This window comes from Henckelia pumila, chromosome 2 (genome assembly GCF_033568475.1).
Source record: "Henckelia pumila isolate YLH828 chromosome 2, ASM3356847v2, whole genome shotgun sequence".
Classification (NCBI taxonomy): Eukaryota; Viridiplantae; Streptophyta; class Magnoliopsida; order Lamiales; family Gesneriaceae; genus Henckelia; species Henckelia pumila.
Genome location: NC_133121.1, coordinates 123,140,009 through 123,157,824, shown reverse-complemented (window position 1 = coordinate 123,157,824; position 17,816 = coordinate 123,140,009). Strand labels below are relative to the sequence as shown.

Below are 17,816 nucleotides of genomic sequence, written 5' to 3'. Positions count from 1 at the left end.
TCCATATCAACGTATCAAAAATTGGCTCACACTTAATATAGTAAAGAGAGATATATATGATATGATAATTTTGAAATTTTAATTTTATAAATTTTTAAAACAAAAATCAATACTTATTTAAAAATCTGATTTTATATATATAAAAATTGATCAAATTTAATTATTTATCACATCAAATGAGTCGAGTACGTGAACAAAAGAGCCACGTGGCATCAATCATTACCGCAACACGTGTGGACCTAATCAAGCACCAGCCGTAGGATCTGTTTTTTTTTTATTTTGACCAAACACTATTTTCCTTTTTCTTCAGTACTTAGAAATTTCTTTAATTATTATTTCAATCACATAAATGTAACACACAATAATCCTTTGGAAATTAACCGCTACGCTTCGTTTCGCCTCTCGGAAGAATTTCTCTCTCTAAAGAATTTCCCAATACGCCATGAACTCCTCATCCGCTTCTTCACGCAAGGTACCCTTTTTAATTCTGTATAATATATATTGATTTGTTGATATCTGCGTGTTTATGTGTTCTTATTCCTTTTTTTGGGCTTTTGCCCTTGTGGATTCTCGTTTGTTTTTGGGGAAAATTTGATCGGTTTGTTCGATTCTTGTTGTGTCGGAATATTATGGGTAATAAAGGCGTTGAGCAAGATCGCATGTAATCGGTTGCAGAAAGAGTTGGTGGAGTGGCAGGTGAATCCGCCCGCGGGATTCAAGCACAAAGTCACTGATAATCTTCAAAGGTTTGCCCTTTCTCGGTGCTGATTGAATTGTTTTTGTTTTTCCTTTACGATTTTTGGGGATTGATTTGGAAATTAGGAATTAGCGGTAATGATTCCGTGGTTCTTGGTGTGATTAGTTGGGTGATTGAAGTCAACGGTGCTCCGGGAACGTTGTATGCTGGAGAAACCTACCAGCTTCAGGTTGATTTTCCGGAGCATTATCCGATGGAGGCTCCGCAGGTATTTTGTTTAAAGATTTGATCTTTATTTCATTTCTGACTGCTTGAACATAATTTTGAGGAGCTAACCACGACTTCACATGGGACCGACTTATTGGAAGCAGGGCAGTCGCCATTTTTGTAATTTTTAAAAGTATATCAGTTGTACCACCAAAACTGTAGTTTCATCTTCTTAACTAAAATTCTTGGCTTGGACAATATGAATTGTTAATTTATTAATGTGGTATGGACGTATGGTTGAATTCATTTGTTTGATTATTGGTTGTGGGTTGTATGGTTTGGTTGATTTATATGCAATTATTTTCATTTTCGGGCAGGTTATTTTTGTCCCCCCTGCTCCTCTTCATCCCCACATTTACAGCAATGGCCATATATGCTTAGGTTTGTACCTGCGCTCTCCTAGACTTACTATTTGTCACCTGGCTTTTTTTCTTTGCCTTTTTACTAATCAGTTTTGCGTATTTGTTTTGTACCTAGTATACTTGCTAACTTGTTTTGGTTTTCTGGACTTCTTAAATCAGCTATTCATTTTAAATGATGATGGCGAAACATTACTTGGTTTAGTGTTGATTGCATTTGAATGCCTCTAAGAAAATGTAATGGTTTCCTTAAGATGATTTGTTTGCATTTTCTATGAGTTGAAAATCATTTCAGGTGGAAAGGAGAAGCTGAGCTCCGAAAAATGCGTAGGCATATATTGGAGATCAATTAAGCTCGATGTATTTTCAGTTTTTGTAAATTTTTGATGCCGTAATAGATTGATGCTCATAATTTAGTAGTTTCTTTACAAGAGATGAACAGAGTGTGGTGGTGATAGTAAAGCTTGGTTTTGTTGGCAAACTCTCGTTTTCTGTAGGTATTGAATACCAATGTGCCCTTGAAAATTCAAGCTATAAGTGGAAAGGACATCCGAATCCAAAGAGTTTATTGCAACCATGACTATGCACTTATCAAACCAAAGAGTTTATTGCAACCATGACTATGCACTTATCAAAACTTTGAACCGGGGGCTGAACAAGAAACACAAATGAAAAGGTTAAGAAGAAGCATTAGTACAATGCTTATGGAAATTACTAGAGTTATAAGTGGATTTGGTAAGCTGTAAGAATAACTTTGATAAGCTTACAAAGTTCTCCGAGGAGTGGTTGAAAGAAATTTCTCAATATTAAGCTTGAACATTATATGATATCCACTTTGTCAGCCACACATGTTTAAACTTTTTATTGTATGAAGCAGAACAAACTAATAAAAATGAGCTTGAAACAGAAAGTTTTTGAGCCTAAATGAATAAAGGTAATAAAAGCGTCAAATACGTTGTGTAATATTTAGGCCCATTTAAGGGAAACTTGGCCTACAGCTTAAATAGAACTCAGTGTAGGGCTTAATTTCGCTGATACTTCAGCTTGTTTGTGATTTATGGAGCTTTGATGTTCTTCCAAGTTTGCAAACTCCGGGCTGCTGCAAGCGTTGGCTTAAACATCGTTCATTGAGCCATTTAATGTCTCTTACTTCACTTGCTATTATTTTAAATGATTATCGAACCTACATACCGTAATGTTATGTGGAGGGTGAGTCAATGTGCTTCCCATTTTCTCTTGTACTTATAATTTAAACCGATCTCGCTAAATCCAAAATTGGACCTTTTTATGTGATACAATGCTGGTCAATGCCTTTTGTACTTATTTGGAATATTCCCTCTCATTAATATTTGGAGATGGTAGGAAGAAAAAGACATCTGCCTGGGTATGACTAGCGTCCTACGCTACCAAGTTATCCTTTATTACTAGATATTACTCTCTGTGAGTGTTTGCATCGAAATTCGAGCTATTAAGTACCTGTATTTTACGTTCTTTTCTCCTATCTTTTGAACTGTATTGATGCTTCTTGCCTTTTCGCATCTTGGGAGAGATGATCGACTGAGACAAATGATATGTTGCATCTAACTGAGGTTGAACATTTGTGCATAATGAGTTCCCGTTGATCTAGGGGATTTGAGTTAGTATTTGGAATTCCGGTACCTTGTTTACGATATAACAAGCGTTGTAGCTAACAGTCTGATACTTGAGATATGCAAACTGCCAAATGTTACCAGTAAGTTGTGGATAAATGAAAAAGAGAGTTACAGATAGATTAGTATTGCATTGGTTAACATATTTCTCTTGTTCTCAATATTTTGTTATTTTTCTAGTCTGTTTCTTGAAGTTAAAGCAATGACTACTATGAGTGAAATTCAAAGTATTGTAGCCATGTCATCAATGTTTTGGATCTCTTTGCAAAACTCAATTCTCATGGAAAAACCCCAAAGAGACGTCGCTTATTTGTTTATTCAGTTTGGAAATCTTAACTTTCTTTCCTTTTGTATTTATCCACAGATATTTTATATGATTCCTGGTCCCCGGCAATGACTGTTAGTTCAATTTGCATCAGCATTCTCTCTATGCTATCAAGCTCTACAGTGAAGGTATATACAATTATGTGTTTAAGAATATCTTACTCACACGAACTTCCGTGGCTTCTGCTACGTCAACCCAGATAATTGATCACTCGGATTCTGTTTTTATGCAGCAACATCCAGCCGATAACGATCGCTACGTGAAGAACTGTAAGAATGGAAGATCTCCCAAGGAGACGAGATGGTGGTTCCACGACGACAAAGTCTAATAAACGAAATTGGGAAAACCTGTAACACCCCTCCCCCTCGTGTTATTGCTGGAAGATGTGTTTCTTCCCTTTCCGAAAATATGCAAGGGAAGAGGAAAATATCTATTCGAAAAGGAAAAAAAAATTGGATATTTGTTCTGAATACTCAACTCTATGGAGGCATGAATAACATTTAGATGTTATTGGCCGAATGCTATGTATTTATATAGTATATGAGTAGCGTTTTGGAGAATGTGTGAAGCCAGTAAGTATCCAAGATTAGGCAAGGTTAGTTCGATTCATACGATCTCTAACTTTGGTCATATCTGTGTGATATTTCCCTTCAGTCATTTTAAATTTAGTCAGCCGTTCAACGAGTAACTATGTTGACGTGATTTGGCACTTATGTTAGTGTAACCAGAGTGTTATTTAATGTATCCCTGTGCTTTACTTTTTCAGGCCACAAGCATTTATGACATAATAAATTTCCTTCTTTGTCAAAAGTGGATCTTTTATTCAACATTGAATTCACATGATCCTGTGTATTGCCTGTCAGTCAAAACAATACATGTATTAACATTCGAGACATTAATCATGTGGTAGCATGAACAAATCTTATTTCTCGTATTCATTTCCATACAAAATCCATTCGATTGAAAGTTTATCTCACGCTTTCAATTCCAGCTTTTAAAATTTGACTAAAAACATATAACATGGGGTACATGCATGCAATAATTAGAGACATCAAAACGAGTAACAGGACGGACTGATCCACAAATCACCAAAATTTGCCCAATTGGCGTGGCGGGATGACCGGCTAATCATTAGTTTTATTTGGATCCGGCGCCACCCTTTGGTGGGATGAATGAGATATTGTCATATCAAAACGTCTATTTGACAGAATGAAATGGACCAACTCTACGAATCAATTCGTTTTGATAGCTCAATTGATAATAACTTTGGTCGAGCCATGTGTATTGCAAGCCTTATGGACAACAAATCAAATCTACTGTGATTCACTAGGACAAATGTCTGTCGATATACCTAAGATTGTTTTTGGGGGGCAAAAAAATATTTTTTAAAGTTAAAGTTAATTAATATTTTCGAAAGGAATATTTTAAAGTTATTATCTGTGTTTCCTTCCTAGCATTTCTGATGATTACCATGAACTCCTCAATCCCCAGACCTTCCCTCCCAAATCACCTTCTCTCCACGCGATGGCCTCCAAACCAGAGAATCAAACCAGTCCGATTTTTCAGATTCGAAAGTTTCTGTGGAAATCTCAGCTCATGTTTTCTCGTTAAGGCTGTTCACGCGGATGGAGTCGGGGTTGTCTACCCAGACGACTCTGTTTCGGACCGAAACGCTTCGTTGGAGGTTCAACCAGAAGATGAGGTGGATGGAGTTGTCAATGGGGCTCCTGTAACTCACGCGGAAGAAGCTCATGAGGCTAATAATGAAATTCGGTTGAAGAAAAGCAGAGAGCCGGGTGAAAATGATGTCAATAGTAGGTTTAAGTTGCGAAACGGACGAGAGGTTTGTCTTCTAGCTGTTTTAAAGAAGATTTTGCTGTTTTTCGTTTTGTATTCATTCTATTTTACGAGGTTACATGCTTTTTAAGTTATTCATCCTGTGTCAATAATCACGATTCAGTTTGTCCATCCAAAAGGTTGGAAAGAATCAGAGTTTCATTCTGTAAAGTGTAAACTAATAGTTTGGTTCAAACTAAGGTGTTTGAAGAGAGGGCTTATATTGTTGGTGTGACAAGGAGAGGTGAAGACACCGATGGCGATGGCTCATTTGGCATAGAGGACTCACTTAGTGAATTAGAGCAGCTAGCTGACACAGCTGGATTAACTGTTGTTGGTTCTACTTATCAAAAGTAAGTAGTATTGTTCTCCAAAAAAAAGTGTCGTATGGGTATGGTATTTGGGATTTAATCTTTGGCAAGGTTTGCTATTTTACGATAAATTATCAAGATATATCATTGTACGAGGAAATTGTTTTATTTGGATGCAGGCTAACGACTCCAAATTCGAGGACGTACATAGGATCAGGCAAGGTGGCAGAAATCAAGAGTGCGATTCATGCATTTGATGTGGAGACTGTGATTTTTGATGATGAACTTTCGCCTGGGTTAGTTTTCTGCCAGACTTCCAGATTTGTTATTTTATGTTATTCGTGACCATAGAGGCGCCTGTTTATTGTGCTTTATCAGTCAATTCCCATGTGTTTTTGCCTCTCTTCGCCTTATCTCTATGCAGGGGTTGCTTACTTTTTTCTCCTCCCTCCATTTATAATGTTTTCAAATTTTTAACACAGGCAATTGCGAAATCTTGAAAAGGCCTTCGGGGTTGATGTCAGAGTGTGTGATCGCACTGCTCTCATCCTTGATATTTTCAATCAGCGAGCGGCTACACGGGAAGCTTCTTTACAAGTACGCTTTGCTTCAGGCTTCAAATAGTATTGAAGTATATCTTTTCTTCAAACTGACTAGAAACTTTTTGCTTGTTAGGTTTCATTGGCTCAGATGGAATATCAATTACCCCGGCTGACAAGAATGTGGACCCACCTTGAGCGTCAAGCTGGTGGCCAAGTGAAGGGTATGGGTGAAAAACAAATTGAAGTTGATAAGCGTATCTTGCGTGACCAGGTGTGCTGTTTGCTTTTAGAGTTTGTGAATTAGCTTTAGATTTACTTGGTCAAATGTAATCTGGATGTGCACGCAGTTGCCTGCATCCCAGTCAACATTACACGTTTCTGAGTGGTCTGAAACTCTAGATCTTAAAACCAACTATTACATGTTATTGACTTTTTCATGGATACCCACCCATCTGTAGTCACATTGTTCTAACCTGTAGTAATGGTAATTGATGACTTTTATCCCCTGCCGGTCTGTTTCTATGAGGCTGTGATTTGCTTGTAGCCTAGGTTTTCCTTTAAATTGCTCTTTATTTCCTGTATTCAACTTTCTTGAATATGTGTCCTGCATAAGTGTAATGTGCACTTCTTCTTGTTTCAGATAGCCGCTCTCAAGAAAGAGATAGAATCTGTCCGTAAACACCGCAAGCAATACAGGAACAGACGTGTTGCCGTACCTGTTCCGGTTGTTTCTTTGGTAGGAAATTACCTTTTGCTTTTATTTGCAAGGTGATAATATCAAGACTTTATATCTGTCCATAATTAGGTTGGGTATACAAATGCTGGAAAGAGTACACTTTTAAATCGATTGACTGGAGCTGATGTTCTTGCTGAGGACAAGTTATTTGCAACTCTTGATCCTACTACAAGAAGGGTACAGGTGAGTAAAATGCGCCTGAAAGAACTTGCTTTCTTCAACTGTCTGAAGTTAGTTTCACCCCACAACATGCCGGTTTTCATTTATGAAAAATTGATCAATTTTTCAAGGGTTTTGGAAGGTCCAAGCGGTTGATATTACTCCTGATCATTTTTTTCCCTTCATATTGCACATATTTTCATCAAGTCAAGTGCGTCTTTTGATCATTAATGATTAGAATTTCTCTTTTATGGATTCCTCAGGTAGTATTCTGAGCAGAGTAACATTATTTTAGAATGTATCTTCAAGGATAGAATTAGATTTTTCAAGGATCACCAAGAATGTTATCAGTGGTCTGAATTAGGAAGGAAATCCTCTTCTCACTCAATTTGTTCTATCTCCTAGTTTCTATTTTCGCATACCTAAATGTTGCTGTTTCTAATCTTTCGTCTAGATGAAGAACGGGAAGGAGTTTCTTCTAACTGATACAGTGGGCTTCATTCAAAAGTTACCAACAACGCTGGTATGAACTTTTCTCACTCTAGATATATCATGGTTGTTTTTCAATAGTCAGACGTGTGCTATTATATTGTGAATAATAGCCATTTCTGTCCAGTCTGTAGTTGGCACTTTATTGAAACAATTTAATTGTTTATCTGATGAATTTAGAATATGTTCCTTTCTCATTAAATTGGACTTTCTTCTTCCAGGTGGCTGCGTTTAGGGCAACATTAGAAGAAATATCTGAGTCATCACTTCTGGTGCATGTCGTAGATATTAGGTACGATCAATTCAACTGTGGGCTGTGATATTATAGTGGTCAGCTTTTAATCATGTTATCCTCTTTGGATCAGCCATCCACTGGCAGAGCTTCAGATAGAGGCTGTGGACAAAGTTCTCTCAGAGCTTGAAGCATCGTCTATACCAAAGTTAATTGTGTGGAACAAGGTACTTAAAGCCATTTTATATCCTTAAGAATGATAATTCATTGTTCACATGATCCCTTGTGGTCTATCTAGTTTTTCCCTCCTCTACGTAAGAAGATCTCAACAAACTCCGTTGTGTCATCTCTTGATCAATTACCATGGTACTAGCAATTGGTTTTAACCCTAATTTAGCAGGCTCGTACGAGTATGGTAATACAATGTTAGTCAAGTTTGTTGGTGGTGATTGAGGTGCTAGATTTTTTGGATAAACAATACCCTTCCAAGTATAAGGTCCATGGACCGAAACGGAATTCGTCTCTATTTAATTCATATTTGTCAGGTTGATAATGCGAAGGACCCTGAAAAAATCAAATCTGAAGCCAAGAGAAATGTAGATGTTGTATGCATATCTGCTTTAACGGGTGAAGGGTTGGATGACTTCTGTAATGCAGTTCAAGAAAAATTAAAGGTTCTTGATTTCTATTACTTACAAAGCACCACACCACTAATATTATTTTTTCCCGCTTCTTCACGTTTGCAAGGGAGGTTTGTACGAGTAAATTCAATGTACTTGACTCAGCTAGCTTTTATGCAATAGGATATGATGGTGTGGGTCGAAGCTCTAATTCCCTTTGATAAAGGAGAACTGTTAAGCACTATACACCACGTTGGAATGGTTGAGAAAATTGTAAGTATTCTCTCTCTTTTTTTTTTGTTTGTTTTTGGCATGCACCATCTGTCGCTCTATTTTTGCACGAGTTCTTACTGTCATTAGTATGGATAGGGTTAACTTTTTGTTTCACGAATTTCTGTCATTTTAATGCAACACCTGAATCATAAAACACCACTATTAGAGAATAACATGATCTTGTAATTTTCCATCTAATTGAAAATTCTGCTTAAAAATCTGCTACTGCAATAATGATCTGGTAAGCGTTCCCAGAGTATTTGCTGAGAGTTGACAGTTGACGTTTGTTGTAAAACATGAATCAACCTCATCTTCGGTTCTTAATCATTTGGTAGGAATATGTCGAGAATGGAGCTTTAGTTAGAGCTCATGTTCCACTCCGGTTTGCAAGGCTTCTCACACCAATGAGACAAACTTGTGTTTCATAGCTGTCTCAGCAGTTACTCAAAAGGCCTCTAGTTTTTCATGAAATCAACCAATTGTTGCTGATTTTGTTATGGTTGATGCTTTTGGCTACAGTAACAAGTAGGGCAATATAGCCTGCAAATTATCTCTTGTCGACCTGATTTCGAAGCCAGGTCTAGACGTTGGAGCTTGAATGAAGGTCACAGTTTCATCTTTCCTCTTTGACCTTTGAGCAATGTCTGTATTAATGTATTAACACTGATTATAAAAGTAAATATGATTTTGTAAGCTTCTGGAAGGTTACTTCGAAACCAATCGGGGTTGGGCTGATATATCTCGAGTTTGTTTGTACATCTTACAGGTAGTGTTTAAAAATACTAACAATTAATTAATTATGAGTTTTTTTTACACTGATATTTTTGGATTATCAACTAAAACGAATAGAACCAATTAATTAACTCTAGTTGAGAGATTAATCCTCTTGAACACAAGCATTTGTTGTGTGAATAAATTAATATAGGAGCATGCTATCAATCATCAAAGTAGGGAACGATGGTGGGGCTATTACATCATAATTGTTCTCTAGAAAAGCCGTAGATGACATGGGTTCCCAGTAATGTAACTAAATAATTTCCTCCAAATAAATTAATGTATTGTCCCCACCTTTATATTATGAAACAAGATTTGCCCATTTTCAATATTATAATATAATTGCATGGAAAATGAAACCTTACGCATTGAAAATCTTTGAAGAGGCCCGTTTGGATTTGATGGGTACGCATACTTAATTACCTATACTTCACTTTCATTTTCAATGTCTAGAACGAATATCCACAACTTTTTTTTTTGGGAAAGAGATCCACAACTTTCCAAAGCACTATCAATTTGCTATAACAAAATTGCCCTTGCGATTATTTGCATCACAAAACTCAGATTCTTTTTCCTTTTAAATCGACTTTATCTACAAATTAAAAGCAATATTTGTATTATTTTCCCTCAAAAATATGTTTTTATTTCACCTTCACGTGCTTTTGTATACAGTATATATGATCATTGTTTTTATAAAACTTGCCGTGGTTCGAAAAGATAATTATTTTATAATTTAGCGCAAAACCAACAATACTTGAACATATAGTCACTACAAGTTAATAAGTTTGGTCATAATTTCTGATGTGCACATTTAATTTTTTTTTTAAAAAGTCACCTTTACTAAATAATAAATATAATAAAAAATAAATAATTTTTAAATTTTAACTTCAAAAATTGTATTTCCAAATCTGAAACGAGTCCACAATACAAAAAACAATGATATCTTCTAACTCGACACAAAAATAAAAAAAAATTCAATTTAGTCAACAATAGTCAATAACAATAGTAGTATCCAAGAACAAAATATGCAACAATTGGAGGACCAAATGGAAATTTTCGGGTGGTTATTTTTACAGATCCTTCTCAATCAATCCACTCGCAAGGAATCCCCGCAATAATTAACGATTTCTTCAACGACCCTGTTCAATCATCCAAATTTTCTCTGTAGCACACGAATTTTCGTTTGCATTACCATTTTCGAGCGCATTGCTTCCATTTTTCTCTGAATGTGAGCTGTGGTTTGAATCTTGAAGGTCTATACTGGGCATGGCTACTGAGAGGGGGTTAGCTGGTGCGGGAATACAGAGGAGTAGGAGTATTGGATCTCGCTGCTCCGTTGCTTTCGTTATTTTCATCTTACTCCTCGCTTTCTCTGTTCTTGTCGTAGGCCGTGGCCTCTATTCCGGCTCCTCGACTGGTCAGTTTTCGTTGAAGAACCATTCTTTTCACTATTGTTGTTTTTATTTTAATTGGATTTCAAGACGTGTGGGTTTGGGTGTGGAACAGCAAGAATTGGTCTTAAAGTATGTAATCTGATTAAAGTCACGTGAGATTTTTTTTGTTTATTAGTGTTCAAGAAAATATGAAGCTAACCTGTCCGCGGGATTTCGACTCAGGAACGAGTGATAATGTTTACGGAATGAATCTCCTTTAGATGTGTTATTAGAAAATTTCTGATGAATAGTCTTGTCGATGTTCTAGCTAACCTCGGAGTGTGAAGCTGGTGATCTTGCTCTTTATTAGTGATTGGAATTTGGCGAGGAAAATTTGAAAAAGTTGCTGGGGTAGATATTGTTTGTTACCATCTGGAAAAGACTGGGTTGAGGGGCGACATTTCGTTGGTCAGTTTATTGTACGTGTACAAGCGGGTGATTAGGCCAATCTAGGCTTGTACGTTCTATGTAAAGCTGTTGCGCTTGTAGTCCAGTAGAACGTTGAGTTGGGACAAAACTGCCTAGATACGGCTTTGTTTATGCTTCCCTATAACCCTGCTTTTTTTTTTTTTTTTTTGTTGAAGTCCCACATAATCCTGGTTAAGATTCTAACCATGTTGAACTGAAATCTATTCATTTAAATTTTAATCATCAAGCAAATAATAACATCACGACTCTGGATAAATTAATATACTAGTAAAATATAACTATTTATTAACGAAAAAAAATAGTGAAGAATAATCTTTTTAGAAAAAGAAATAAAATTCAGGTTTTAGTATATATAAATCAAGATGTTTAGATTATAAATATTAGGTTGTCAAACTTTTAAGATTAATCTACGTTCTGATTATGGTTCCACTCGGTTTCAGTTTCAACCTCGGCTTTGATTTCCTAATTTTAAGAGTCAAAACCGATCTGTAAGCCATTCATTTTGGTTTGGAAGCTGTGGATGTTGATATGATTTGCCTGATGAATAACATATCACCCTAGAGTTTTATATCTGGAACAAAGACAGATTCTAAATCTCTAGCTTACTAAACCCTTCTCTCTAGAGCCTTTTTCCATCATCGTCGATAATTCCAACTGGCCACTCACAGAAGGATTTAGGATAAGTTGTTGCGCGAAGCAGCATCCATCCGGGCTTCCTTTTTAGGGATAAAAACCTAATTTCCTGTTTCATTTTGTTATTGGAGAATGAAGATTTTATTATTATTTATATATATTTTTGTTTATTTATTATTTATTTATTAGTTTTTCTCTCCATATCTAAAAAGAAAGACCTGGCTTCAGCTTATGCACTGCTAACCATTCAGTTTACTGAATATATGTTTGGCTAGATTGTTCGAGATAGATGACTTAGGCACTAAGAAGAAAAGATGGTATTGACAGAGTCTTATGCGATTTCATTCTCCTGGTAGAACTTTTATACAACACTTGCGGGCTAATTGATTTGATCTCCGTCCCAGTTTTTTGTGTTAGGAGTCAGTTGGATTTATTTTTTATGTATCCTACTGCTTTGTGTTTGTTCATGTTTCTATACTCATAATGGCAGGCTAATTGATTTGTATTTATTCTTCCTGTTTTACACTTACATGACACTGATTTATCTATTTTTCGCAGATCAAAATGAATTTGGTTCTCGTGGACAGGTGTCCTTCTTTGGCTTATTCCTCAATTGAATTGTTGTGTTAAATGTATTATCTAGATTAATGGAAAGTGCTTCTTGCTATAGGAACTAAACTGGAGAGTGAGACTGGCGTTGCAACATCTTAAGTCATTATTGTCAAAAGAGGCAAGTTTTTAGCTACAGCTTCTGAAATGTTAAGAAATGTGCTTTTCGGGTCTGTAACATTCAATAATTTGAATATTTAGGTGATTGATGTTATTAAAGCTAGCACAGATGATTTGGGGCCGTTAAGTGTTGATTTTTTCAGAAAGAACAATTTGTCTGCTTCATGGCAAGAAGCTACGAGACAAAATCATCCCTCTAATGTAGAGGTATGATGATTATAGGGTTTAGTTGATTTACCTTCTGTTGTGGTACATATCTTGTATTATATGAAATGCTGAGTCGCACTCTTGTTTTGGTTGAATTTTTTTGTGTGATTCAAAGTCCATTGAAGTAGCTTCCGATATACAACAGCAAAAGTCTGGAGGTAAGCATGAATTTTCTTCAAATAGTAATCTCTTCCAGTATTTCTATTTGATACATTGGTTGTTTTAGCAATATATATACTGTATGAAATAGTTAGAAAGTTAATTTCTTTTATGCAGCTAACCAATCTAGGGTTTTCGAGACTGCTGCTATACTAGCCAGAAGAGTAAGCGCCAATATTATACGATATAATAGTCTTACTTGTACTTTCTGCTTGTTCAGACGAAAATCTTTTTCTTGTGATGAGTTAATCTGTGTCCTTTTACAATACTTGGAGATTTACTTGTGTTATTTTGTTTTGTTTCCATATCTTGACACTGCAGCAATTGAGAGAAAAAAGGCGTGAAAAACGAGCTGCTGATTTGGTGAAGCAAGATTATGAAGTGACTTTAAAGCTTGAAAATGCAGCCATTGAACGGTCTAAGTCTGTTGACTCAGCAGTGTTAGGAAAATATAGTATATGGAGGAAAGAATATGAAAATGAAAATTCTGATTCAGTTGTACGCTTGATGCGGGATCAGATGATAATGGCTACAGTTTATGTAAGTCTTGCAAGGATGAAAAACAAGCTTGTCTTGGTTCATGAGCTACAGACTCGTCTTAAGGAAAGCCAACATTCCTTAGGAGAGGCAACCACCGATTCTGATTTGCAGCAAAGGTAAAGGATGGTGTGTCGTTAATCCCTCTGTATCCTTAGTTTGACCTTTTGCACTTGTACTACTCATTTTACAGTGCACTTGAAAAAATGAAGGCAATGGGCCAGGTGTTGTCCAAAGCTAGAGAGCAATTGTACGACTGCAAGTTAGTAACTGGGAAGCTAAGAGCCATGCTCCAATCTGCAGATGAGCATGTGCATAGTCTTAAACGGCAAAGCGACTTCCTTAGCCAGCTTGCTGCTAAGACAATTCCAAATGGGCTTCACTGTTTATCTTTGCGCCTGACAATAGATTACTACCTCCTTCCACTAGAGAAAAGGAGGTTTTCCCGAAGTGAAAATCTGGAAGATCCAAATCTATACCACTATGCTCTCTTTTCAGATAATGTTCTCGCTGCTTCAGTAGTTGTGAACTCAACCATTATGAATGCTAAGGTGTGTACCCCTTTTCTACTGTTTTTTCCTTTAATTAAATCATGGTATTTGTAACGCAATTCAAAAGTCAGACTTTCACTTTTCCTACCGTATTTCATGCCATCCTTTATTTCATTTATGTTACTATACTATCATGAATTTTCTCCTGTTACTTCATTTTTCTCAGATATATCTCCAACTTCTCTTGTTCATCGTTTGGCATATTTATGATTTTGTTTATGTCTCTCTGTCAAATTTATTCTTTTGTTGATACTGTCGTGTGATATATACACCATGGACGCATAGGTTCTGTAATCACATAGTTCATTCATTTTATCCCTGGAATATGGCTTATTATGCGGACATATACCTTCAAACGACAATTTGTATGACGTGGTGGTGGAGGAATGGGATGGGCTAGTGGGCGGTTTTTCCTCCCTCTCCTTTATGAACTTGTATATTCTTTTATGCATTATACATAAACAAAATTATAGTTTCATCCCCCCTCCCCCTCCCAATGATGTGAAACTTCTTTCCCTGCTGCTGAGATATTTGCAATGTTTATGACCATCATATTATATACATTGATGCACACACTCACACCTTTGTATATTTATTATTTGCTTATGTGCATTAATGACTATTGTTTTGATTACTGAACATGGTGCTGGTGCTTTTATGAGTTTCAGGATCCCGAAAAACATGTTTTTCATGTTGTTTCTGATAAACTGAACTTTGGAGCGATGAGTATGTGGTTTCTTCTGAACCCTCCCGGTAAAGCTACCATCCACGTCGAAAATGTCGATGAATTCAAGTGGCTGAACTCATCCTACTGTCCTGTTCTACGTCAATTAGAATCTGCTGGTATGAAAGAATTCTACTTCAAGGCAGCTCACTCTACCTCTCTCTCTGATGGAAGTTCTAACCTGAAGTACAGAAATCCAAAGTATCTTTCCATGCTTAACCACCTCAGGTTTTATCTCCCACAGATTTACCCCAAGTTGGATAAAATCCTTTTCCTTGATGATGATATTGTTGTTCGGAAAGACTTGACTAGATTATGGGATGTAGATCTCCAGGGCAAAGTGAATGGTGCAGTAGAAACCTGTGGTGAGAGTTTTCACCGATTCGATAAATACATGAACTTTTCAAATCCTCTAATCTCTAGGCATTTCAATCCAAACTCTTGTGGGTGGGCGTATGGAATGAACATTTTTGATCTAAAAGAGTGGAAGAAGAAGGATATAACGGGCATATACCACAAATGGCAGAACTTGAACGAAGATAGGTTACTGTGGAAGCTTGGGACGCTGCCTCCCGGTTTGATTACTTTTTATGGGCTTACTCATCCACTTGAAAAGTCATGGCATGTGCTCGGTTTAGGTTACAATCCAAGCATCGACCGGTCAGAAATCGAAAATGCAGCTGTTGTTCATTACAATGGGAATATGAAACCGTGGCTAGAATTGGCAATGACTAAATACAAATCATATTGGACCAGGTATATAAAACTCGACCATCCTTATATACGCGGTTGCAAACTAAGTGAATGATATGGAAAAATGGTTTCTGAATTGTGGTGGTGCAATCATACTAGCTGAGCGAAGGACGTTATTAAAGGGGAAAAAAAAAAAAAGAAAAAGAAAAAGGCGAGTTCTCCATTTCATGCGTGTGTATTCATCTGAGTTGACTGCTTGATGAAGTTGGCTATGATCCACTATGATTCACTAAACAATTGTCTATAGTTTTGTTGAAGTTGAACGCTTGTGATATTTGAATAGAAACCTAATCACATTGTATATACAAACATTCGATCTCTCTTTTACTTCTTCTACACATTCAATCTTCTGCAGCAACGAACACTACTAGTTCTAGTGGAATATTTTAGTGAATAATCAGGTTGCGATTGTTTGAAGGCCTTGAAGCTGTGTATTTTAAATTTGGATAATGCTATGTGTACATAGAGTTTTACAAAGAAGCTTACACGTCATGTTAAATTAAGAAAGTATATCAAAATTCTTTTAAAATATCTTTATTTTCAACATACAATTATTTGTATTGTTCAAAAAAATTTTTAACAAAAAAATTATTATTTTTTATTTTACTATTTATTGTGTAGTATTAGGAATATCAAAATTGATCCCGACACCAGTTAACAGATAATTATCGGATTAAGGTGGAGGTTTTGGGGTTCAGGTTAGACCCGAAATATTTGATTTTTTAAATTTTTTTTACAAAATAATTAAATACACATAATAATAATCAATATATTTTAATTTAAATGCATAATAACAAAAACTCACTTATATAATTCTATATATTTAAATTTGAAAGTTCAAATGTACAGATTTTAAAATATACTTAATACACAAAATAAAAATTATTTTTAAAAATCAATATTTTACAAAATAATTATTACATGTTGAAAATCTATGATACAATATACAATAATTTTTTTTCAAATATAAAATATATAAAAATATATTAAATATTTCTTAATTCTATAAATAAGTAAAAAAAAAATTAAAAATTTCTCAAACCAAATCCGAATAAATCAATAGCGATCTTGTAACGCCCCACTTTTATCTTAATTGAACTTATTTGAGATAATCAGTGATTTCAGAATTGAAAGGCCGATTTTTTATTGATCAGAGACTATTTTGCAATTTTCGGAAATTTCGGGAACTAAAATGCAAAGTGTGGATTTGTTATATTATTGGAGGCTTTGACTAGTCTCCTCCCCTCATCCCTTCCAACCGCCTCTCCCTCCATTGAAGCGACAAAAGCTTCCCCAAGTTTTTGTGATTTCAATTTTAGCTCGATCCGTCCGTTGGAATTTAATCTCGAGTAGATATCTGCGATCACAACGTCGAGTGCTCCGTTTGGAAGTAAGTTTCTCTTATTTCTACGAGGTTTGAATTTTTGGATGTCTTTAGAATTGATTGATATTCGGAGAGGATGTTCTTGAGGTTGCTGTGATAGTATATCTAAGACGGTTCGGAGATATATCGACGATCGGATTTGATATGATTTTTCTAATGATTTTCGAAACTTAGATTTTTTAGATGTGTTGGGTTTGACTTGGAAATAATGTTAGATGATTGTTATGAGTAGATTGGATTGATATTCTGCTGTCTGCGATTTCGGTTTGATCAGTTTATAGCCGTTATGCCGTCAGTTTGAGTTTCGGGATATCGTTTTTATTGATTTGATTATACCGAGTTTGATGAGGTTTTACTATCGATATTGATCATGTGACTTCTTCTGTTAGATTGATTCGAAGTCCTTGGAGTTGCGAGATTGCAGCTTCGATCAGTTTGGAAGATTGAGCCGGTATAGTATCGACTTCTTACTTATCGATCGTAGAACTTGAATAGATATTGAATTGAGATTTGTTGTTTTACAGATTGAAGATTGTGAACGACAAGAAGGTATAAGATGACTTTAGAATAAAATAGGACGATTAACTCGATTCCGGATCGACTCGAGTGTCCTAGAAGAAATCACATATTGCATGTTTAAATGTTTACTTGATTTATGATTGAAATGATAATTGAGTGCATGAGATCATATACGCATTCATATTGAGCCGATTGATTATTCATTTTGAATTGGACGATCTGGAGATTATAGTTGAGTGGCCTTGGTAGGCGATTTACTACGAGTGTCGATTAACTCACTATAATGCCCTAGAGTCTAGAGGATTAAAATATATCTCGTCTACCTCGAAAGGAGAGTTCGGTGTGATTGTTGGATATTTTAACCTTGGGATCCCAAACCAAAAAAAGAAAGAAAAAAGAATTCCTTTTGATTATCTGAGTCTAATAATCCAGAAGTTTTAAAGTCATGCATATCATTTTGTTCCGCAGTTGAATGAATTATTTGAGGAA

General features: G+C 35.8%; 3 protein-coding genes across 3 annotated transcripts; all 3 read left to right on the top strand.

Annotated features, from left to right (window-relative positions):
- The first annotated feature begins 339 nt into the window (after positions 1 to 339).
- On the top strand, positions 340 to 3,997 carry LOC140880462 (probable ubiquitin-conjugating enzyme E2 18). Its single transcript, XM_073284926.1, has 6 exons — positions 340 to 472; positions 643 to 746; positions 863 to 965; positions 1,282 to 1,345; positions 3,337 to 3,425; positions 3,530 to 3,997. Exons 1-6 carry the CDS (start codon positions 443 to 445, stop codon positions 3,623 to 3,625), a joined length of 486 nt encoding a protein of 161 aa, XP_073141027.1. The 5' UTR covers positions 340 to 442; the 3' UTR covers positions 3,626 to 3,997.
- A 600-nt stretch (positions 3,998 to 4,597) lies between these two features.
- Positions 4,598 to 9,256, top strand: LOC140877645 (uncharacterized). Its single transcript, XM_073281185.1, has 13 exons — positions 4,598 to 5,140; positions 5,335 to 5,486; positions 5,624 to 5,740; positions 5,927 to 6,041; positions 6,120 to 6,257; positions 6,627 to 6,722; positions 6,792 to 6,905; positions 7,336 to 7,404; positions 7,592 to 7,662; positions 7,736 to 7,829; positions 8,148 to 8,276; positions 8,406 to 8,495; positions 8,831 to 9,256. The coding sequence occupies exons 1-13, from the start codon at positions 4,760 to 4,762 to the stop codon at positions 8,921 to 8,923; spliced, it is 1,659 nt and encodes a 552-aa protein (XP_073137286.1). The 5' UTR covers positions 4,598 to 4,759; the 3' UTR covers positions 8,924 to 9,256.
- A 1,081-nt stretch (positions 9,257 to 10,337) lies between these two features.
- On the top strand, positions 10,338 to 15,841 carry LOC140877644 (polygalacturonate 4-alpha-galacturonosyltransferase-like). Its single transcript, XM_073281184.1, has 10 exons — positions 10,338 to 10,433; positions 10,523 to 10,686; positions 12,323 to 12,351; positions 12,435 to 12,494; positions 12,575 to 12,700; positions 12,816 to 12,858; positions 12,977 to 13,023; positions 13,181 to 13,515; positions 13,590 to 13,947; positions 14,616 to 15,841. The coding sequence occupies exons 2-10, from the start codon at positions 10,536 to 10,538 to the stop codon at positions 15,477 to 15,479; spliced, it is 2,013 nt and encodes a 670-aa protein (XP_073137285.1). The 5' UTR covers positions 10,338 to 10,433; positions 10,523 to 10,535; the 3' UTR covers positions 15,480 to 15,841.
- The last annotated feature ends 1,975 nt before the right edge of the window (positions 15,842 to 17,816 follow it).